Raw genomic sequence first — 24,592 nt, 5'->3', positions numbered from 1 at the left:
TAAATAGTTAAAATTTGCAAATTAACTACAGCATTGGAATTCAAATATACCTCGTTTTTTGGCTTCAGCTACCATCTCATCATACTCTTGCCGATGACGTAAAGCTTCTTCTACAGACTTCGCAGGAAGGTTCCTGTTTTAAAAATATAAATATATATACAAATAATAAATAAAAGTAAAAACATTTTCAAACAACTCTTAAACTTATTTCTTTTTTAGAACCAGATACAAAAACTAAAAGTTATTTTCACCATAAATGTTAATGAGCAGACACAGTGGTGAAAGTATTAAATTCCAGAGTGAGGTCAGCCTGGTCTCCTCTGGCTCAGCAAAAAAGAAAAGATAAATGAAAGGCTAAAAAGAACCATTTCAAAACAAACTCAGAATTCAGATTCCTTATTTATTGTACATATACACATTTCTAGTTCATGTTTATATATTTAAACATATACATTTATTTTGTGTATATATGTATTCCCAAGTTTAGGTATGTATGTCCAGTGTATGCAGGTGATTGCAAAGCCAGAAAAAGGTGTTGAATTCACTGAGGCTGGAGTTAAGGATGGGTATGAGCAGCCTATATGAGTGTTGGGAGCTGAACCCAGATTCTCTGAAAGAACAGCAAATGCTCTAATCACTGAGCTCTTCAGTCCTATATTTATTTATTTTTAAAAACTGTATTGCGGGCTGGAGAGTTGGCTCAGCAGTTAAGAGCACTGTCTGCTCTTCCAAAGGTCATGAGTTCAATTCCCAGCAACCACATGGTGGCTCACAACCATCTGTAATGTGAACTGATTCCCTCTTCTGGCAGATGTAAATGCAGACTGAACACTCATATACATGAAATAAATAAATCTTTAAAAAAAAAACTGTATTGCATTTATTTGTGTGTATGTATGTATGTGTGTGTGTGTGTGTGTGTGTGTGCGCGCGCGCACGTGTGTAAGTGAAGGGGAGGGAGGCTGTGTATGGAGGTCAAAGGGCAACTTGCAAGAGCTGCTTCTTCTTGCCTTCTACTGTATGGGTCCCAGAGACAGAATTCAGATTCTCAAACTTAATGGTTTTATCCACTGAACCATCTGATTAACTCATGTTAGATCTTTACACATTTCAGATCTTAGGCAATATTTATTTGTTAAACTCTCTTCTTACATTTTTATTTTTTCATAAACTCTTTGACCTACAACTAAAAAATTACACACATTTTAAGAATAGTTTGACAAGAGGCAAGGTGTGGTAACTCATGCTTATAATCCTAGGACTTGGGAAGCTGAAGCAGAAGGACTGTCATGAATCTGAGGCTAGTCTGGGCTACACAGTGAGTTCCTGACCAGCCACTAAAAAAAGAAAAGAAAAAAAATTAGAAAAAAAATTTTTAAATAGTAGCATGAGAGCCAGACACAACGGTGCATGCCTTAAATCCCAGCACCAGGGAGGCAGAGGCAGGTGGATCTCTGTGACCACAAGGCCTCCCTCATCTACATAGTGAATTCCAGGACAGCCATGGCTACATAGTGAGACCTTGCCTCAGAAAATAGATAAATGGACTGACTGACTGACTGACAGACAGACAGACAGACAGATAGAGACAGAGATAAAAGGAGGGGGCTGGAGAGAAGGTTCAGCAGTTTGAAGCAGTGGCTGATCTTGAAGAAGGCTGATGATCAGTTTCTGGTACGCATACAGTGGCTCATGTGTAATTACAGTTCCTCAGGATCCAATGCCCTCTTTTGGCTTTCATGGGTACGTGCACACATTTAGTGAACATGTATGCATGTGGGCAAACATTCAACACATGTGTAAATCTCTTTTTTAAGTCTTAAAAAAACAGGATGGTTTTTGACAAATATATAATACATACAGCCAACATACCAAGCAAGATACAAACAAAATTTACTTAGGACTTTTATTTACCAAATATTATATCTCATCTTATAAAATCCCATATTTGATTTCTATTACTACATACTAGGTTTATTGCCATTACAATTTCTTTTTTGCTTGTTTGATTTGTTTTTTTAAAGACAAGGTTTCTCTGTATGGATCTGGATGTGCTGGAGCTCACTCTGTAGACCAGGTTAGTCCCCAACGCAGAGATCCACCTGTCTCTGCCTCCTGACCACTGCCATCCAGCTAATCATTACATTTTCTTGTGTCGTTTCTTTTTTCACAGGGTCTGCCTTGCACTCTCAATCCTCTTGCTTTAACCTCCTGCACACTAGGATTGGAAGTATGTTTCACCGTGCTTAACTTCGTGTATAAATCTTTCTTTTTATTCAACCAAGTTTTAAAGTTGTCTGTGATGTGTTGTAGGATATTTGATCCCATTGTGAACCCCAAATTTTTGAACTGTAAAACCCTGTTTATTGTTTGGTTTGGTTGAGCCCTAACATACACTTTTAACCCTAGAACGTCCTGTTTATTGTAAACAGGTGATTATGGAGTGGTTCACTTAGCCCTAGCACACACGTTTAATCCAAGAGCTCTCTGTATACCAGATCTAATAAAGTTAACCCTAGGTCAAGAGGCAGAGCAAGAAGCCAGCTGACACAGATTAAAGAGAAGGAGGAACTTTGAGTTGAGGGGTATTTAATACAGCAAGTAGAGGAATCGGAGCTTTTAGCCCAAGCTCTGCTTTTTAGGTTAGCCTTCAGCTCCTCAGCTCCCTGGGTTTTTGGGCTTTGAGCTAGCAAGCCTTCCATCTTGGGTTTTTTGACCTTTTCCCCCTGGACTGTCAGTTGAGCTAGTGAGCCTTTTGGGTTTTTTTCCATCTGGACCAGAGCTAAAAAGGAAGATGAGCTGGGTGTTTCCTCTGCTTCACTGAGCTAGCAGGTTTTCACCCCAAGATCTGGCTCCTGAGTCTTTATTGGTAAAATAGAATGGTTGGGAATGTCCTTCTTCTAAACAGTGATGTATGTAACATTTTCCTTTTAACTGTGGAGAAGTATTCCCTGTATTTATCCGCATAGATGGACTTTTGGGTGGTTGTTTCCAGTACGGAGCTTTCATGAATAAACCTAACATAAAGAACTATTATCAAGTTTTTGGGCATCTACTTTCATTTCTCCTGAGTAAATACTGAGAAGTAGAATTCTTAGGTCCTTAGTAAGTATAAGTGTACCTTTGTAACAAACTATCAATCTGGTTTCCTTTTACTAGAATTTTAAAATAACATTCTCCCTACAAGTTTGATAGCTAATCCCTTACATATTTTACTTTATCCAGTCAGTGTCTTTACAGAGTTAGTAATTAGGCATATGAAAATTCAAAAATATATTTGTAGGGTTGGGTGTCTCAGTGGGTAAAGTGCTTGTCGTTTCAGGCAGGCAACCTGAGTTCAGAACCCACAATGGAAGGAGAGAAGTGCCAACATAAAAGCACTAAGAGAAACATTAAAGGAACCTTCCAGCAGATGGAGAATGATACCATACAGAAGTCTGGAAGAATAAAGACCCTGGCAGTCCATGTCATCATGACCGGGAACTAGAGACTGGCAAATATTCTGATGCTTTTAACCTGCCACTTACACACTAGTAAGGAAACTGATGTTTGCAGGCAATCTTAAATCGCATTTTTTTTTTCCATTTCAGTTATGGTGTCCTGAAAACAACTTTTCAAAATAAGTATTAGATACAAACTCCTAAAACAATATGGCTTACTACTAAATTCAAAGTTCTGGTGCTGACTTTTCCAGTTATCAAACATGAAAAACTCTAATGCATAATAGCTATTCAACTATTAAAATACAAAGTTGAATCAACCAAATAGTAAATATCCTATCAATCTTTATTGTTGTTGTTGTTTTATTTTTGAGACAGTGTCACTATAGAGTCACTACAGTCTCTATATAGAACAGGCTGGCCTTGAACTGAGAGAGATCACCCTGCCTCTTCTGAGTGTCACCAATCTTTGACATTTTAAAGAAGAGGAGAGCTTCAGTACAACTGCTAGGTAACTATATGCTATACAGAAAAAAAATTACAATAAACAGTACACACATAGAATATTAGAGTTTTTTATTTTATCTTATTTATTTAGTTTTTACTAAAAGTTCACTAACTTTTACATCTGTCTGAAGAACTAAATAAATGGGGCAGGGGTAGGGTGTGGTGCGAGGGCTGGAAAGGTGTTTTAGCAGTAAAGAGTACTGGCTCTTCCAGAGGACCCAGGTTTGATTTCTAGCATCCATATGGCAGCACAATTATCTGTAACTCCAGATACAGGAGATCTGATACCCTCTTTTGGCTCTGCAGGGACCAGACACTCATGTGCTCAAGATACAGAGTCAGGCAAAACACTCATACACACAAAATAAAATAAGTTTAAAAAAATAGGACTTAGCACTCTTGAGGGAAGAGAGGGAGCTGGGCTTAAGATATGATTCTTACCTCTTACAAGAGTGCAAATTACAAAGTCAATCCAAGAAATTATTATCAGATACCCAAAAGCATACATTAAATGTACGTCATGGTGTGAACATTTGTTGCTTTCCAAAGCGGTACATTAAAACCTGTATTTTGGTGTGTTACTGTCTTAGTGTTTTATTGCTGTAAAGAGACACCATGACCAAGGCAACTCTTACAAAGGAAAGCATTTATTTTGGGGCTGGCTTACAACTTCAGAGGTTTAGTCCATTATTGTTATGGCAGAGGAGCACAGTGGTTTTCTTTGTGCTGAAGCAGCAGCTGGGAGCTATGTCCTCATCTACAAGTTGGGAGGGGGAAGAGAGGGTGAGTGGAAGAAGTGAACAGAGGGAGAAAGAAAGGGAGAGAGAGAGAGAGAGACTAGGCCTGGTGTGGGCTTTTGAAACCCCAAAGCCCACCTCCAGGGACATACTTTCTCCAACAAGGACACACCTAAATGAGTGGTAGTTTGAATGAGAATGGTCCCCAAAGACTCAGCTACCCTAGAGGGATTAGGTGTGTGACTTTGTTGAAGTAGGTGTTTCAAAAGCCTAAGCCAGTCCCAGCGTTTTTCCCAGCTGTCTGCAGACCTGGATGTAGAATTCTCAGCTTCTCCAGCACCGTGTCTGCCTGTGTGCTGCCATGCTCCTTGCCATGGTAAAAAAAACTAAACCTCCGCAACTGTAAGAAGCCTCAATTAAATGCTTTCTTTAAAAAGAGCTGTCTTGGTCATGGTGTCTCTTCACAGAAATAGAGCCTCTGGAACATGCGTTCATACCACCGTAGCTACTTTTCACTAGCACAATTCAGATCTGTTATTCAGTTCGGTATTAGTGCACTCGTAGCCTCAACACTCAGGAACTGAGGCTGAACCGTTACAAATTCTAAATCAGCTTGAGCCATGTAGTAAGACCTGCATCAAAGAAGCTGTTGTTGAAGTGATAAAGAAGTTGTTAGAAGAAAAATGGAAGCAATTCTACCCACTGGCACTTTTTAAAAAAGTGTTGTAAGTATCAATGTTTTGTTTTTATTGTTTTTTTCTTTAACAAATTAAAGAGACACGCAGCAACATATTAGTGTATCTAGATGCATCATATTTCTTAAGGATGTCTTGATTTCTTGATTCTTAGATTAGTAGAGGAAAAGGCAGACACAAAATAAAAGGCTGAATTTACAGAAGGTTCTGGATTTGAAATCTTCTAAAAGAGATTTCAGGTGATGAAATGGTATCAATGCTCCATCTGTAAAGAAAAGTTTCAACCATAAAAACCTATATAATGGAAGAAGAAACCCTTGCACTCAGTGCCTCCGGATTTATCTAACAGGACGGAAACAAGAGAGGTAAAAAGAAGACCCAATCACAGATTTCCTTCGGAAAAGAAACTTCTCACATATCACATCTGTTCATGCAAGAGAAAGTTTCCAACATCAATTTCCGTGCTTACGAAGAATTACTGCTTCTTTTTTTCTAAGATTTATTTTTATACATCTGTATGTGTGCCTCTGTGAGTTTATGTGCACCTTGTGTGTGCAGGTGCCCACAGAGGCCAGAGGACATCACATTCTCAGGAAAACTAGAGTTACAGGCAGTTGTAGCCACTTCATAAGGGTGCTGGGAACAAAAAGAATAGGCTTTCTGCAAGAACAATGCTTGAGTTTGTGTTCTTCTTGCTGTGATCCTCCTGACCAAGAGCAACTTAGAGAGGAAAGCGTTTATTTCAGCTAATGCTCAGCCTGCTTTCTGCTACAAGCACCCGCCAGGGGCAGCACTGTCCACAAGGGGCTGGACTCTCCTGCAGTAATCAGTAACTAAGGAACTGCCTCACAGATGTGTGCGCAGGCCAGTCTGCTGGAGATAATCTTTCGTCTGCTAGAGATAATCCTTCAGCTGAGGCTCCCTCTTTCTTCTCAGGTGACTGTTCTCATAGTTAAGAAAATCCCATTACAGTAAGTTGAATTCAAAAGTAAGCCAGCACTCAGAAGGCAGAGGCATGTGGATCTCTGTCAGCTTAAGGTCAGTCCTGTCTACCAAGTGAGTTCTAGGCCACCCTGGGTTATATAATAAGGCCCCATCTCAAAACAGAAACAGGCTAACTTGAACCTGTTTGCATCCACGAACAGAAAACAAACCAACCTACAAAATTACTAAGGTCTCTGTTCCAGCATCTCGGCCTAAGACTGGATAAATGATATCTGTCACAAAGTACTCTGGACTGTACCCAAGAAATACCATCTGGTTTTCCCTTCAGAACTTTAAACTTTCATTTACCTCAGTTCTCTATACCTATTTTCAACTCACTGAAGTAGAGAGAAGCGATGAGTAATTAAGCACCCCCATATTCAAACACCCTTTAAAGACACTGTTGGTTTAAATGACATTTATATAAGTCACATAAATCATTTCCCTTCTAAAACAGCCTCATTCAAATTTAGGAAGAATTCCTTATAGCAACTCAGAATTGAACAGAATAGAGATCAAATATCACATCTAGCCTCTAGATTATAGATGACCAGATACATGGTGGTGATGTGGGGGAACAGTTCCAATACTTATTTTAATTAATTACTATATTAATTTTAGACCAATAGAATAAAAACCAGAACATTCCTTTTTGCTGTGTTTATACATTTTGATAGACTGAGATTATAAACTATTACTATGTATACCATATTATTTCAAGCCAATTTCAAATCATATTATTTCAAGAAGTTTATGCAAGCTGCCATAAAAGATTAAAGAAGTAAATATAGGGGCTGGAGAGATGAATCAGAGGTTAAAAGCACTGGTTTGGTTCCCAGCACCTACATGACGGCTCATAACTGCAACTCCAGTTCCAGGGGACTCAATCTCTTCTTCTGGCCTCAGCAGGCACTAGACACACATGCAGGCAAACTATCCATACACATAAACTAAACTAAGTAAATAACGGTAAATTTTTAAAATTAAATATTACTGTAAGAGGAAAAATGTCAACAAAGACTTATCATAAAGATACATCCTAGCACTTAAAAGAATGGAAACGTGAGAAGAAGCACAAATAAAGAGGCTGCATTCCAGTGAAGTCACTAACATGAGCAAAGGTAATAAAGCATGACAGAAAGAGGTATGTACAATATAAAAGACTAAGGTGAAAAGGTTTTGTTCCAAACACTGTATAAGCTTCTTGTGAGAAAAAAAAAATTATATTCTTAGTAAAATGCATGTTCTATTTTATATGAATTTTAGAAGCTTAGGATGGAAACTCAAGCTAGCTACCTAGTCAGGAGTCTATCTAAAGATCCTCAATCAAATATTTTTCCTTACTTATCTAATCATTCTTGCTCTTCTGCAAATGACTCTTCTAAGAAAGGAATCTTGGAATTAGCCTGTTTCATTTTTATACTTAGAAATCTGAAATGAAACTTTTGCATGGTCTCATTACTAATTATAGGGAGTGGGGGAGAGGGAAGACAAAGCTGAATTTCACTGCATACCCCAGGATTGGCACAAATCTCACTATATAGCATAGGGTAGCCTCCAACTCACAGCAATAGTTTTGCCTCAAACATCCAAGTGCTGGAATAACAGCTGTGAGTCAGTACTCCTAGCTCCCATTACCAGGTTCCTAAAATGCTTTAAAAAATAATAATAAATCAATGGAAAAAGTATTGAGAATAAACTTACTAAATTAAGAATTCCTTTGGAGGTTCTAGCACAGGAGTGTAACTACTTAAATACTTGTCCTCCTCTATCACATTAGGTCATGCTCTTCAACCAAGCCACTGCTTAGGAAAGACACATGTGTAGGAAGCACGTCTTAGAGTAAGCACTGGATAATCCCAGGACAGGTACAGGCAGGAAGATCTCTGAGTTCAAGGCCAGCCTGGTCTACAGAGAGTATCCTAGATCAGCCAGGGCCACACAGAGATACCCTGTCTCAGAGGTGAGGGTAGGGATAAGCACTAGAAAAACCCGGATTGTCAATCATGTGGGCCAATTTTCTTCAGTGGCAGGAAATGAACAAAAATGCCAGGGTGAAAAGTGGTAAATCAGCCCAATGGATCTTTTTGCTCTTCTATGAACCAGCCTTCCTAAATCCCCCAATACTCTGAGCACTGGTGTTGACCCTAATCCAGAGCTGTCTCTCAAGTAAACAGAACACACCCCTATGAAAGAGGTCTCATGTACTTTGCATCTTTGACCAACAGAATCTATCTTTATGTTCATCACAGATCTTTCTTTAGGTTCTAGACATGAGCTCTGTTATGAGACAATAGAATTCATTCTTACTGTAAAGGTCACAGGTCGTAAGTTCTACTATGTTTAAATGTGTAAGGAAAATAAGGGTCAGTCCCTGGAGGTCTTGACCTAGTGTCCAAAAATGGCCCTGGTCTGAGTTTTCACAACCCCCCCACCAAGTTTTCATCTCTCTCTCTCTCTCTCCCCCTCCCACCTCCCTTCTCTCTAGAGTCTGCTTTCCTGCCAGTGGCAATACCTACAGGAACCCTTCAACACAGGTAGAGGGATAAGGGAAAGACATCTGCCTAGCCAAACTGATCAGTCCAATCAACTGTAGTGATCCATGGGAAGACATATATTATGTCCAGATCATTCTTACACCCACATCTATCCAATTTAAAAGTTGTATAGGCCATGATTTTTTAGTCTTAAATGTACTTATAAATCTAGTCTATCTTCTTTGAAAGCATCTACAAAATATTCTACTTTTGTTTCGCTACAGATTTTATATTTATGCTCAACAAGGTAATACACAGAACACCAAAGTGGCAAGATGCTAAGGAATAAGGAAAAAACAAAAAACAAACAAACAAACAAAAACCTCTAACACAAAAACATACCCAGGAGACTCAGAGAGGAGAAAAGAGACTAAGAAACAAATAGTATTGCTTTAGCAGGGATGTATTTTTTTTTCCTGAAAAAAAAAAGTTAGGCATTATTCTGAATAATAGCAACACTGTGGAGACTACAAAAAAGGGGGGGGCAGAAATGGGAAGAAAAACATTTGAAATGTTTTTCTGTCATTAAACAATAGATTCTTGCTGGGGATTGAACCTAAGGCCCTGAACATTTTAAATAGACACTCTATCCCTAAACTGTAGCCTAACCCCTAAGAATAGATTTTTAAAAATTATATCATTTTGTGAATGACTTTTTGACTGCATGTGTGTCTGTGCATGCTTGGTACCCACAGAGGACAGAAGAGGACTTGGAACTAGAGTTACAGATGTTTCTGAGCTGCCATGTGGGTACAAGGTATTGAACCTGGGTCAAAGAGCAGCCAGTGCTCTTAACCACTAAGACATCTCTCCAGCCCACGAACAGATTCTTAATAACAGTAAAGGAGCTGACTGAAACTTAGTAGTTGTATGATATAAAAGGCAAGTTCAGGTATATTAAACATCAAAATGAAAATAATTCTTCTAACAATACTTGCCCTAGATAAATAACACTGGAAATAGAAAGACATAAAAAACAAGTTGGTTTTAGTGGTGGCGGTACAGTTCTGAGATTAAAGTCTTGGGTTGTGTGTGCGCGTGTGTATATCTGTATCTGTATGTTTCTCTTTGTGTATGTACTTATGCATGTATGTATCTCCCAGCCTTACCACACATTTTGGTTTCAAGTGATGCTCCTACCTCAGCCTCCTGGAGAGAAGGGATTACAGGTATACATTATCATTCCTGGAAAGAATAAAGATTTTTTTTTTTATAGGGGCTGGGTGTGGTAACACACACCATTAATCCCAGCACTCAGTAAGCAGATATCTGTAAGTTTGAAGCCAGCCTGGTCTACATTGTAAGTTCTAGAACAGCCAGAACTACATAGTGAAACTGTATAGATAAAGTCTGAATATCAGTATATTTTATCCTATTTGTTTTAGGATACATGGTGATGCATGTTTATAATTCCAACACTGGAAGGTACAGCAGGAAGATACTAGGTTCAAGGACAGCCTGGGCTAAATGAGAGTCTATCTTAAAACAAAGCAAATAAATTCCATCCTGTATTTAAGTTCTATGTTAAGTGAAACAGTGAGAATAATTAAACCTAAGTTTAAGTATAAATAATGCACCTAATGATCACTAAATACTTACGATGGTCGGTCTTCAAGAATCAGGGCAGTGGTAGAAAGTGGCTCAAACTCAAAATTCTTACGTCTTGAAGACTGAGGTGGTACTTTACAGGTCCTCCCTGTTCGTGCTTCATACTCCTGGAGCAAATAAGGATATAATTTATGTAGGTATTTTTCTAATTTTCAGTATGTATTATTAAGCCTGTATTATTAAGGGCATTATGCTATAACACATACAAAATATGATGAAAAGAAATAAATTTCTTTTTTGTTTCCTGGAGTAGCCCAAATTATGAATTTATATTACATAAAAAGTACCAAAATGTATTAGGAGAAAGAATGACAGAAATATTCTACAGATGAACTGGGTATGGTCTTGGGGACCCTTTGTTTTATTGCCCTTGGTAGTACCATCTACCTAAGCTTTGACTAATCTACAAGGATTACTTTATAGAGAATCCAACTGTCACGCTCAAAAGAACTCTCTCAAGGGGAAACTGAGATTTTACTAAAATGGTGGTTTTAGACTTCAGGCTTTTGTGAATTTTACTACTACAGATATAGACATTCCAAGAGAAGACAGTCTAGGCTTATAAGTATACCTCTTTAATCTAATTTTAAACAAGTTACCAATGCATCATATCCAAAATTATAGCAATACACTAAATTAAATTGAAAAAACGGTTTTTATTATAATATTCCTTTTATTCACTGAATCTGATATTCTATTAAAAGATACAGTGTTAATATATTTTTTGTAAAATCATTTCAATTTCTCCATTTGAGAATTTTAAAAGAAATGTTTATAATTTTATAAAATCCATTCTTAAAAATTGGCCAAAAATAAGTAATAAGCTTATTCACTTATAATTTCTATGATTCATACTTTTTTCCTTTAAAAAAAGAAAAAGGAACCTGGGTCTGGGGAGATTGCTCGGCAGTTAAAGAGTACCTGCTGCTCTTGCAAAATGTAATAGCTCAGATGCCAGCCCCACGGTAAGCAGATAACCCCCCAGAACCCTGTTCCAGCGGATTCTGACAGCCTCTGCAGGCATCTGCATGGACACGCACACTGTGCGGTGCAGACACACACACAGCTTTTGAAAGTTACCTTGCAATTATGAAAGACATTGATTTATATGAAGAAAATTAAAGTTAAAAACACTTAAAGCAGCCAGAAGTTTCACTCACTGGTGCTTAGCTAACATAGCCTATAATTTTTGGATGATTATTACATATTTTCTAACTCTAAGCATTTCTCTCTATTGAATCATGACAATGTAGAATATGAACATCTTATATTTAACGAGATAATGATCAACTTGAAAATAAATAAATAAATGAATTCAGCAGAGACTTACTAACCATAAAAAGATGATACAGCAAAACTAGAGAGATGAAGACCCACACGGTGGAAGGAGGGACCTGACTCCATCAAGTTGTCTTCTGACCTCAGCACGTATACCATGAACATTTGTGTGCGTGCACACCACGTGCACACACACACATTTTTGACAAGTTCTTACGATGCAGCCCTAAGTCAGTATGTAGAGTTTCACTATGCAGACCAGGCTGGCCTTGAACTCACAGAGATCTGTTTACTTCTGCTTCTCAGGTTCTGGGATTTTAAAACGTATGCCACCATGCCAGGCAAAACTTGTGTGTGTGAGTGTGTGTGTGTGTGTGTGTGTGTGTACAGATAGATAGATACTTTATTATTATTATTATTATTATTATTAGTTACATTTTATTAACTCTGTATCCCAGCTGTATCTCACTCCTTTATTCCCTCCCAACCCCACCCTCCCTCCCTCAGCTTCTCCCTGCCCCTTTCCAAGTCCACGGATTGGGGAGGACCTCCTCCCCTTTCGTCTGGCCCTGTTTTATCAGGTATCTTCAGGACTGGCTGCAAAGTCCTCCTCTGTGGCCTAGCAGGACTGCTCCTCCCTTGGGAGGTGGGGAGGTCAAAGAGCCTGCCATTGAGTTCCTGTTAGAAATAGTCCCTGTTCCCCTTACTATGGGAAACCAATTGGTTACTGAGCTACCACGAGCTTTGTCTGAGCAAAGGTTGTAGGTTATATCCATACATGGTCCCTGGTTGGAGAAACAGTTTCAGAAAAAAACCCTGTGCCCAGATATATTTGGTCCTTGTGGAGCTCCTATCCTTTCCATGTCATACTAACTTCCCTTCTGCCGAAGGTTTGGTTATGAGTCTTAGTATCTGTTTTGAAACGCTGCTAGGTAGAGTCTTTCAGATGCCTTCTGCGGTAGACTCAGACTCCTAGATATTTTAAAATAATGTGTACTGGTGTTTTGCCTGCATTGATGTCTTGTCACCTTGTGCATGCAATGCCTGTAGAGGCCAGAAAAGGGCAGAGGATTCCACAGAACTGGAGTTACAGATTTGTGAGCCACCATTTGAGTGATGGCAATCAAGTCCTCTGAGAGAGGAGCCAGTGCTTTTAACCACTGCGCTGTATCTACAGGACCAAGATTTGTATTCTTAACACATTCTCTCAGTAATGCAAATAATACTGTGTTTGAGAAGCAGAATGACTGACTGTTACAATATAACTTTATGTCCATATACACAAACCTACTATTTTAATTTGTATGCTACGTCTAACATTTTTTGATGTTTCAGTACCTTATTTAAAGGTATTTTGGATAAAATCTAATTTTTTAACCTTATAGCTATTCTACATCACTTATATGACAGCTGTTATTGTTTGAATTTTAAATGTCACCTTAACTCACATGTAAAAGACTTAGTCACTAGTCTGTTGTACAATGTAAGGAGGTATGCAACCTGTTGGAGGTAGGGCCTGTGGGCAGATGTTAGGTCACTGAGGTCATGCCCTCAAAGAAGCAAATGCTGGAGATCTTTTCCTCATCTGCTGTGAGATGAGCAGCTTTTCTTTTTCTTTCTTTCCTTCCTTCCATTTGTCCATCTGTCCGCTTGTCTGTCTACATATGCACTATGTACTACATGAACTAGTTAGAACTGAGTAGGAAACATGATAAAAAAAAGCCTTCTTACATTCAGGAAGGTGAATGGCTTTTTGAGACAGGTTTTCTCTGTGTAGCCTTGGCTGTCCTGGAGCTTGCTCTGTAGACCAGGCTGGTGTTGAACTCAGATCTGTCTCTGCCTTCTAAATGCTAGGATCACTGCCCGGCCAGCTTTTCTTTTCTTTCTTAAAATTTCTAGCCCTTCATTTCACAACATACACACACACACTCTCTCACACTTTTATAGCATTTTATTTATTTATTTTTTATGTATACCTGCGTGTATATGCACAGAAGCATGTGAAGTTAGAGGACAACTTGCATCAGTTCTCTTCTTCCACAGTATGAGCGGTGGGGATCAAACTCACTTTGATCAGACTTGGCAACAGATGCCTCTACCCACTGAGCCATGTCACTGGGCTTCATAACCAATTTTGATCACAGGTTCCCCACTACAGTGTCTGTCTAACCACATGCCAGAAATGGAGACAGCTTACCACGGGCTGAAACCATGAACTAATACAAACTTTTGCTCCTTGTGAGCTGATTTATATGGCAATACCGAACACACCAGCCAACCAACCACACACAGCTTGTTCTCTGCCATTTGCTCATTCAGCTTCCTGTATCTAAAAAGGCTTTCTCTTGTCTACTCGCTCAGTTCTGACTAGTTCACAATAATACATAATTCACATATCATAATTGCATAAAATCGCTCAATTGTATTCTTATGTGCTGAACAGAATTCTACTAGTGCACATACCACCCAATATATTTATTTCTTTACCAAGAACCTAAATCAGGTGTAGTATGCCAGTCAATGTTTATCAAGCAAATTATACATTCACTGAAGTGAAAGCAAGATGATCTTAAGGAAGAACCTAGGATCAGTTCAAGACATTTGTCAATCCAGCTCTGCTAGAGAAAAGACCTATAGTTTCCCAAAGCCACACATTCAGTTGCTATAACTGAATATTCTAGTACATCATGCCTTGGATTCTATAGCTAAAAGAACCTATCAGAAAAAAAGGTCCAGCTGAAATCTTACAAAAGTATCTTTTAAGAAATAAACCATGAAGACTAGAAAGATGTCTCAGTGGCTACAGCATCGGTTGCTCTTGCAGAAGACCTGAGTTCGATTCTCAGCACCCGCATGGCAGCTCACAACCACTTGTAACTCAAGTCTCAGGGGATATGATGCCCTACTCTAGCCTCCACATGCACTGCAGATACATGGTGCGTAGACATACATGTAGGTAAAACACTCATGCATATAAAAATAAAGGTTAATCTTTTAAAAAGTAAAATATTGGGCCCGAAAAGAAAAAAAAATAGCAGGACAAATGGACTCTAATACAACTTGCTACAAGGCAGGGAAACTTCCAAGTGAAAAGGATTTGGTCAATTACAATGTCTTTGCTGATCCCAAGTTTTACTCCATAATCTATACATCAGGAGGGAAAAAATATATAAGTTAAAGCTTAATTAAAATTAGCCCAGAAAATTTCATCATTGTCTGTACACAGCAGTGCCTTACAATAAACATTATCTGGCACTGTTAGAACAATTGTCTTAAGCCTGATCTTAAGACAAACCTAATATAGAAGTCTGAGATAGCTATAGAATCAAAACTTTCATGTAACTTTGATATTCAAACTACTAAGAAATAAAAATAGAGTATTTTCTTTTTTATTTTTTAAACCATGAAATCATAAAACTTTTAATGGACTTACTCACTTTAAAAAAAAAAAAGAAAAAAATCGAGACATAATTAAAACCAAGAAAACAACTTTAGATTCTCTCTCAGGACCCACATGTCTTTTGCCTCCATTCTGTCTGTCCTCACTACCCGCTATCACCTTTTTCTTTTTTTTTTTTTTTTCAAGCCTGGTAAGGTGGCACATGTCTTTTTTTTTTTTTAATATTAGTTACAATTTATTTACTTTGTATCCCAGCTGTAGCTCACTCTCTCATTCCCTTCCAATCCCACCCTCCCTCCCTCATCAACTCCTTGCATCTTTCCAAATCCACAGATAGGGGAGGTTTCCTCCCCTTCCATCTGACCCTAGCTTATCAGGTTTCTTCAGGACTAGCTGCAATGTCCACCTCTGTGGCCTAGCAAGACTGTTCCTCAATTTAGGGGTACGGGGGGAGGTCAAAGAGCCAGCCATTGAGTTCATGTCACAAATAGACCCTTTTCCCCTTACTAGGGTACCCACTTGGATACTGAGCTACCATGGGCTACATCTGAGCAGGGGTTCTAGATTATATCCATACATGGTCCTTGATTGGAAATACAGTCTCATCAAAGACCCCTGTGCCCAGATAGATTAGCTCCTTGTGGAGCTCCTGTCCTCTCCAGGTCATACTAACTCCCCCTTCTTTCATATGATTCCCTGTACTCTGCCGAAGGTTTGGTTATGAGTCTCAGCATCTGCTTTGATACACTGCTAGGTAGAGTCTTTCAGAGGCCCTCTGTGTAGGCTCCTGTCCTGTTACTTGTTTTCTCCTACTTCCAATGTCCATCCCATTTGTCTTTCTAAGTGAGGATTGATCATAATAACCAGAACCTGGAAATAATCCAAATGTCTATCAACGGAGGAATGAATACAGAAATTGTGGTACTTTTACACAATGGAATACTACTCAGCAATTAAAAACAAGGAAATCATAAAATTTGCAGACAAATGGATGGATCTAGAAAAGATCATCCTGAGTGAGGTATCCCAGAAGCAGAAAGACACACACAGTATATACTCACTTATAAGTGGGTATGAGACCTATAAGATAGGATAAACATACTAAAATCTGTACACCTAAAGAAGATAAATAAGAAAGAGGACCTGGATTAAGATGATCAAAACAGAGTATTTTCAAACTGTAAATTATTTCCAGGACTTTTCTGATTATGGGGAAAAACTGATGTTCAAGTTCTTAGCCATTTAATTTGTTAGCTTGTTCTCCCTCTCCCTTTCCCTCTCTCTCTTTCTCTCATATTACTTTTTTCTGTTAGGGTTAATATCCCCCCTTCAGCAAGTATAAGCCCAGAACTGCTTTGAGTTCTTCTCCCAATATTCAAGTCACATATACTTTAAAGAAATCTATACATTCATAAACAGAAAGACGTAATAGTTTATGAATGAAAAACACAGAAAGGAAGTTACTCACTTCCCTTTCTAGGTGACAAAATATAAAGAAAAACATTTACACGTGTAAAAGTTTAAGGACTTTTCAGGAATAAACTCTTAACATAGAGCAGACCCTGGACAACTTAACAGTACTGAAGAACATTATTTTTGCAGTAGTTAGTCAAATCTTATGCAAAGCATATCTATATTTAAACAAAATTAATTAAAATCAATGAACTTGTTGACAAAAAGCAAAGACTTGTCTAAAACCAAATACTTAAGTAAGCAGGTTGATCTTTTTTTCAAGACAGAGCCTCAGGTAGAGTAGGCTGGCTGGAACTCACTATGTAGCTGCTCCTGTCCCCTCCTTTTGCCCTCCCCACCGTGAGTGCAGGGACGACAGGCATGCACCACCACACCTGCTTTATGAGGCATAGCGCTTAGTGCATGCTAGGCAAGTGCTCTACCAACTGAACTACATCTCAGCCCAGAAGTCAGTATTTTTAAACATTTTTCCTTGCAGGAAAATTCCATTAACACGATTTAATTAATCTATTCAAACTTCTTTCAGAGACTGGCATAAGCATTAATAACAAACCTGGGCTATCATCCAAGTACAAAAGTTTCATTTTCACATGAAGGACAGCAACAAAGAAATAATGCCACACACACACACACACTTTATTTTTTAATAAAAAAACAAGTCCTATTGAAATGAAGATTGAAAAGGGTATGGTCGATCTAGGGTCCAACTATATTATAATTATTTATATGCTCATTTGAAATCATTCCCACTTGAAGTTTGGAGGTAGAGACAAACTAACTATATCCTAACTTTTATCTATCAACTTAGAAAAGCCAGAAATCCAGGTCAAGTGAATAACAATATAATTAAAATACTAGAAACTCAACTTTTAATATGGCTCACCAATGGTTCAAAAGGCCACAAGCAGGAATTTCACACCTGCAAGAGAACACATATGATCATCCTCAACAAGAGTACTACCAATGCTCTTGTGGCTTGGAGCTTGATCACTAGGTAACTGACCTGGTACCTGTCTGTTAAAACACACGTTTTGGAAAAACAAAAAAAAAAAACAAAAACAGTTTCAGGAAAGAGGACAGCAGAGTGATTTAAAACAAGAGGAAGGGACACATAGAAGGAGGTCCATGGGAAGTAAAGGTGCTTACAGCCAAGCTGACAATCTAAGTCTCCAGGACCCACATGACAAAAAGAGAGAATGGACTCCCCAAATTGTCTTCTGGCCTCCACACATACATGCACACATATGTACAACACACATGAAAAATGTGAAAAAGAAAAGAAAGGAATACTTTAACAAACCTTTAATAGCAAGACCACTGTTGGGCCTCTTGAAGGAGAATTTGATCTAGAAGAACTATAGATCTAAGTTTTGATAGTTTAATAGTTTTTTTTTTTTTCAACAGTCTCACTTTGTAGCCCTCCTGCCTAAGTAATCCAGGCTAGCCCCAAACTAATGGCAAAACTAATAGCAACCTAGCTGCCTCAGGCTACTGAGTATAAACAATGCAGCTGTGAGTCCCCACACTCAGCTAAACAAAAGTTAATTTCACACTATGTATATATATATGAACATGCACACACATACATGCACACACACAAGTTTATGATGGAAGAGATTCTGAGCCTTTTTAGGTTAACAATGTGCTTGGTGTCTTAGTAATAACTTTCATACAGCATACTCTAAAACAAATGAAATACGAAGTGGTTCTATTTAACAAATAGCCATGTTTGAAGAATTCACTAAGAATATCTTAATAGCAATGTAGCGGAATTGGTAGGTTGCCTACCTAGCAACCCTAGGGTCAGTCCCCTAATCCCAGCATTTAGGGAGGCAGAGGCAGACGGATCTCTGTGAATTTGAGGCCAGCCTGGTCTACAAAGCAAGTCCAGGACAGCCAAGGCTACATAGAGAAACTATCTCCAAAAACCAAAAAACAAGCCTACCACAGAGGGCCTCTGACTCTACCCAGAGGGTATCAAAGCAGATGCTGAGACTCATAGCCAAGGAATCTTATGAAAGAAGGTGGAGATAGTAAGACTTGGAGAGGACAGGAGCTCCACAAGGAGAGCAACAGAACCAAAAAATCAGGACACAGGGGTGTTTTCTGAGACTGATACTACAACCAAGGACCATGCATGAATATAACCTAGAACCCCTGCACAGATTAGCCTATGGCAGCTCAGTTTCCAAATGGGTTCCCCAGTAAGAGGAACAGAGGCTGTCTCTGACATGAACTCAGTGGCTGGCTCTTTGATCACCTGAGGGGGAAACAGCTTTACCAGGCCACAGAGGAAGACAAAGCAGCTAGTCCTGATGAGACCTGATAGGCTAGGGTCAGATGGAAGGGAAGGAGGACCTCCCCTATCAGTGGACTGGGGGAGGGGCATAGGAGGAGAAGAAGGAGGGAGGCTGAGACTGCGAGGGGATGAGGGAGGGGCTACAGCTGGGATACAAAGTGAACAAATTGTAATAAATAAAAAATTTTTAAAAAAATCATGGTGGTGGGGGCACACAGGTGTCCTATCTCAGCCAGTATGGAGATGGAACCAGATGAAACTGAAGTTCAAGGTCATCCTTCACCTCAGCCAGCTCCTGTCCACCTGGGCTTCAAGAGACCATATCAAACAATACCAGGAAAGTTTAAGTATATCTTAATAGGAGCTGGAAAGATGGCTCAGTGGTTAAGAATACTTGCTATTCTTTCAGAGGACCCACATAGAAGCTCACACCTATAATTGTAGTCGCAGAGGATCTGACACCTTCTTATGACCTCTGCGGGCACCAGTTACACACGTGGTACATAGACATACATGCACACAGAACACCCATACATGTAATAAGTAATTTTAAAGTAATATCTTAATATGAAGTAAGCATTAAAAATATATATAAATCCAGGTGTAGGTGATACATGCCTTTAATCCCAGCACCCGAGTGACAAAAGCAAGCAGATCTTTGTGAGTTTGAGTCTAGTCTCATCTTAAATTTGAGTTCTGGGCTATCCAGAGTTATAAAGTGAGACCCTTTCTGCATACACACATACACACACTAGAAGAGAAGGTTATTTCCCCCTTTTTAAAAAAAATTATTTATTATGTACACAATGTTGCCTGCATGTGTGCCTGCAGGCCAGAAGAGGGCACCAGTTATGAGCCACTATGTGGTTGCTGGGAATTGAACTCAGGACTTCTGGAAGAGCAGACTCAATCTCTGAGCCATCTCTCCAGTCCCCATCCCCACCCCCACCCCACCCCCCCTTTTTTTTTGAGACAGCCTCAGTGAGCCTGAAACTCAAATTTTTCCTGCAAGAAAGCCTAAAATCAAAAACTAGAATTATAGGCATGTACTCTTATTATGCTCAGATTTTATTTACTTTTAATTATTTAATTTACTTTTCAATTAATTTTAATTTTAATCGCGTGCGTGCGTGTGTGTGTGTGTGTGTGTGTGTGTGTGTGTGTGTGTGTATGCATGTTACGTATGTCGGGTGCCTTCAGAAGCAAGAGGTGATAAGATTCCCTGTCCCTGGAGCTGAAGTCACAAACCATGCGAGCCTCCTGAAGCAGGTGCTAGGGAGCAAACTTGACGCCTCTAGAACAGTAAGATCTCTCTTAATCACTGAGCCATCTCTCCAGCCCCTGCTGCTGTTTATATTTAATGGGGTGCATGTGTGTGTGGTATGTGCATATAAGTACAGGTGTTCATGAGGTCTAGAAGACAGTATCAGAGACCCTGGAGCTGGAGTTACAGGTGGTTGTGAGCCACCTGACACGGGTGCTAGGAACTGAACTCAGGAACTCCAGTACTCTACACATTTTTAACTGCTCAGCCATCTCTGCAGCCTCTGGATAGCATCTTTACACAAAATAACACAATTGGACAAATGTCTGTTGCATACGTTACAAACTCTTCAGATCTTGTTTTAAGATTAAACGCTGTCATCCTCATTTTATTTTATTTATTTTGTTTTGTTTTGTTTTTTGAGACAGGGTTTTTCCGTGTAGCCTTGGCTGTCCTGAACTCATTTTGTAGATCAGCCTGGCCTCAAACTCAAAAAGATCCACCTGCCTCTGCCTGAGTACTGTGATTACAGACGTGCACCACCGCACCGGGCTTCCTTCTTATTATAAATCCAATACTATTTTTAATATGGTACCCAGATTTTTCTCACACCAATCTGTGAGAAACCATTAACAATGACAATGCTATTGAAAAGTATTTAGTTCCACTTAATGTTGAAACAACTTTTTTATTAAGAGCTTACACGTTGACTGACAAATGTATATTCAATTGGGTTTGTATTAAAAATGTAAATAGCCCACATGTCTCCTCTGCACACCAAAGTAAGCAGGCATAAGATCATCACAGCACTCTAAAGCACCAGCAGCTACAGAAACTACTCACTATTTTAATTATTTATAAATAAAATTATCTAAATGTCTTTTTGTTGTTGTTTGTTTTTGACTCTCATAGCACAGGCTGGCCTCAAGCTCCCTAGAAAGCTGAGGACTTACAGGCATTTACCACTACATCCAGTTTATACAGTGCTGAGGGATCAAATCCAAGGCTTTGTACACGCATGCTGGCAAGCACTCTAGCAGCAGAACTACATTCCCCAACATAACAGTACTTTAATTTTTGTCTGTTTTGGTTTGTGTTTCTGAAACAGAGTGTGACATGCAGTACTGCTGATGTGAACTTGCTGAACTGATTGCCTTGAATTTGCTGCAGTCCTCACTCCTCCCTGTGCCTCCAGAGAACTGAGATTTACAGGCATATGCCGCCACACCCAGCCAAACGTTCTCAACGATCTAAAAAGCATTACTAAGGTGAAATATAAAAACAAAAAATTAGCACTCAGGGAGGCAGAGGCAGGCGGATCTCTGTGAGTTTAAGGTCTGCCTGGTCTATAAAGTGAGTCCACAACAGCCAAGTCTACACAGAGAAACCCCTGTCTCGGAAAAGCAAACAAATATATATATAAAACATATACAGATATATATTACATATATATATGTAACATATATTACTTTGGAAACAAAAAACATTATTAACTCCGTAAATATATTTTTCTATTATGAATAATGATTAAAGCTTTTAACACTTTATAATAGACGCTGGCTATATTAAATCTGGCAAACTACAATTGGACAGAGAAAACAGAATTTGTCTATTTGTTTACTATTTACATAGTGATACAGGGTATTACTATGTAGCCCTGGCTACCCTGGAACTTGCTATGTAGATTATGCTGGTCTTGAACTCCTAGCATTCCACTTACTTCTGCCTCCCAAGTGTGAATGTTAAAATTAAAGGGGTGCAACACCATGCTAGGCTAGGAAGCTCCTTTTAAACAAAAATTGAGAGTTTTAGAGCAGTCCAAGTTGACCCAGACTCACTGCTTACCCGTCTGAGCACTGAGTAGTGTGCAGCGACAGTGGTTACCTAAGCTTTGCATCCCACCTGTTAGCTACTCAGGGATAACTAGGAATGTAATTACTGCCTTATTATCTTAAAGTATTTCCACATCCTTAGCACACAATAGGAAACACTGTAGCCTGTCTTTTAAAGAAATTAAGACAGCTACAGTAAGTACCTATAATTCCAAAGTTTGTATCTAGAAAAATAAAATGAAAGTAGTTAATTTTCGAGAAAGCAATGCTCAGGCTGTCAGTGGGTAAAGGAGTACCGCTCCTGAAGAGGACCAGGGTTTGCCACCCATTCGCATCGCAGCTCACAGTCATCTGCACTTTGCTTTCAGGGGCTCTAATGCCTTCTCACCTTTTGACTTCTGCCAGTATGAGGCACACACAATGCTGGCTTACATGCATACAGGAAAACATTCATACACATAAAAATAAATATTCTAAAAAATAATTTTAAGAAACTTAAAAAAAAGAAGAGAGAGAATGCTTTACTTGAGACAGGCCCCACTATGTGCCCATGTTAGCTTTGTATTTACTATATAGCTCGACCTAACCTTAAATTTGGAGTGATCCTACTACCTCAGACTGAGCTTCTAGCCAAGCATGATCCCACCTGTCAAATAAACAATGCTTCAAGAGTTCCAAGAAACTTCATGGTCATATTAGTACTTACCTGCTGAATAATCTTGGATGTTTTCTGAAGATTTTCTCTGGGAGGGACTTTCCCAAATAATTTCCATCCAGGAGCACTATGGACAACTGACTTGAGTTCCTTTGTCCTTTTTGAGAAAAGGTTTCTGAAACACAGAAAGTTTACACAAATTGTTTTCCATAACCAGGAAACTAATAATTAGTAATTTTAAATATATTTATTTCCAAAGCAAACTCAAAATACTTTTAAATAAAATTATTCCTAACACTTATACAAATATTGCTTAAAATAACAAAACTCAGTTAAGACTACCTGACTTACACAGAAGTATTAGTAGAATCATCAATATAGATTTTTTTTTTTGAGGCAGAATACCAGGCTGGCATTCAACTACCTATATAGCCTATGACAACAATGAATTCCTGATTTTCCTGCCTCCCAAGTACTGGGATTATAGGCACAAGCCACTGTGTCCGGCTATCAACAAAAATCCTGACAAGATAAACAATAAGGAAAAGTGAGAGCCTATATTCACTTTAAATTCTTGATTGAGATACTTGACTACAAAAGCCAAGAATCTGAGAGTTTAAGAGCTTAGATAATATATACGTTTAAAAATTCTCATTCTACTTTGTGTGGATGTGTTACATGCCTGAATGTATGTATGCCTGTGCCATAAACATGCAGGAACCTCTCAAGGTCAGAAGAGCATTGGAACCCCTGGAATTTTTGCTATAGATGGTTGTGAGCCACCGTACAGGTGGTGGGAATCGAATCTAGGTCATTTGCCAGAACAGTAAGAACTCTTTAATTACTTAGCCATTTCTCCAGTCCCAGGTATTAGATTATTTTGAAAATTACTATTTTTTTAAAAATTTATTTATTTTATTATGTATACAATGTTTTGCCTGCGTGTACATCTGAACGACAGAAGAGAGCACCAGATTTCACTACAGATGGTTGTGAGCCACCATATGGTTGCTGGGAATTGAACTCAGGTCCTCTGGAAGAGCAAGCAGTGCTCTTAACCTCTGAGCCATCTCTCCAGCCCCCTGAAAATTACTATTTAATTGCTTTTAGTAACACTTTTAAAAGTATTTATAAGAAAAATGCATCTACTGCTGTCTCGCAGTTATTAACTGCTTTTCCTAAAACAACTATGTAACAAAGCTTATTGTAGAAAGGCCAGTGTATAATCATGGAAGAAAGTTGTTTCTCACTGAAGATCTAACAAAAAAGATGCAAAAAGGAAAGGAAGGGAGAGAAGGAGAAGCAATTTCAAAGCACAATGCATGGTCTATCAATTTCACTTATTATTACATTTATTGATCAGTTGATTTTTATTGTGTGTGTATGTATGTATGTATGTATGTATGTATGTAAACATGCTTGTGGCACTATGTGTGTGAGTAGAAGTCACAAAATATCTTGTGGGAGCTGCTTCTCTATTCATTCTGTGTGTTCTGGAGATGAAATTCAGGTTGTCAAGCTTGGTGGTAAGTGCTTCACCCACTAAGGCTTTTCACTCGCCCCAGTAGTTGATTAATTTTAAATGATTGACATATGTGTACACTTTATCACTTGCCTCACAGTTCCACATCATCTTTCAATATATGCTCTGCGGAAATACAAATCTCTAAATTTTCTTTTTTAAAAAGTGAAATTGTTCAGCTTTCTCATAAAGGACCCCCCCTAGAGGATGGTGACCAGGAAAGGGGCTGTCCTGTGTTTCCAGCTGCTGCAGAGTGGGCAGTGATACGGCCGTGGTGCATTCAGGAGAACACATGCCCAGCCTTTGTAGTCCCTCGGCAAACCAGCCGCCTCAGCCTGGAGATGCCATGCCTGCATCCCTC

The 24,592-nt window shown here is 38.9% G+C and overlaps 1 protein-coding gene across 3 annotated transcripts in view; it reads right to left on the bottom strand.

The window, feature by feature from the left end:
- Positions 1 to 24,592, bottom strand: part of Tbc1d12 (TBC1 domain family member 12) — an 84,500-nt gene that overhangs the window by 31,963 nt on the left and 27,945 nt on the right. For 2 of the 3 annotated variants that reach the window (XM_060389010.1, XM_060389004.1), the window contains exons 2-4: positions 22,761 to 22,884; positions 10,500 to 10,615; positions 51 to 133 (exon numbers count right to left, since the gene is read on the bottom strand). In XM_060389010.1, the coding sequence (XP_060244993.1) occupies positions 51 to 133; positions 10,500 to 10,615; positions 22,761 to 22,884 (323 nt within the window). Of the gene's footprint in view, positions 1 to 50; positions 134 to 10,499; positions 10,616 to 22,760; positions 22,885 to 24,592 lie in introns of those variants that run through there. The other variant, XM_060389018.1, reaches the window with a different exon arrangement.

Source organism: Meriones unguiculatus, chromosome 1 (genome assembly GCF_030254825.1).
Source record: "Meriones unguiculatus strain TT.TT164.6M chromosome 1, Bangor_MerUng_6.1, whole genome shotgun sequence".
Classification (NCBI taxonomy): domain Eukaryota; kingdom Metazoa; phylum Chordata; class Mammalia; order Rodentia; family Muridae; genus Meriones; species Meriones unguiculatus.
The sequence above is the reverse complement of the archived record's forward strand: the minus strand, read 5'-3'. Positions and strand labels throughout refer to the sequence as shown.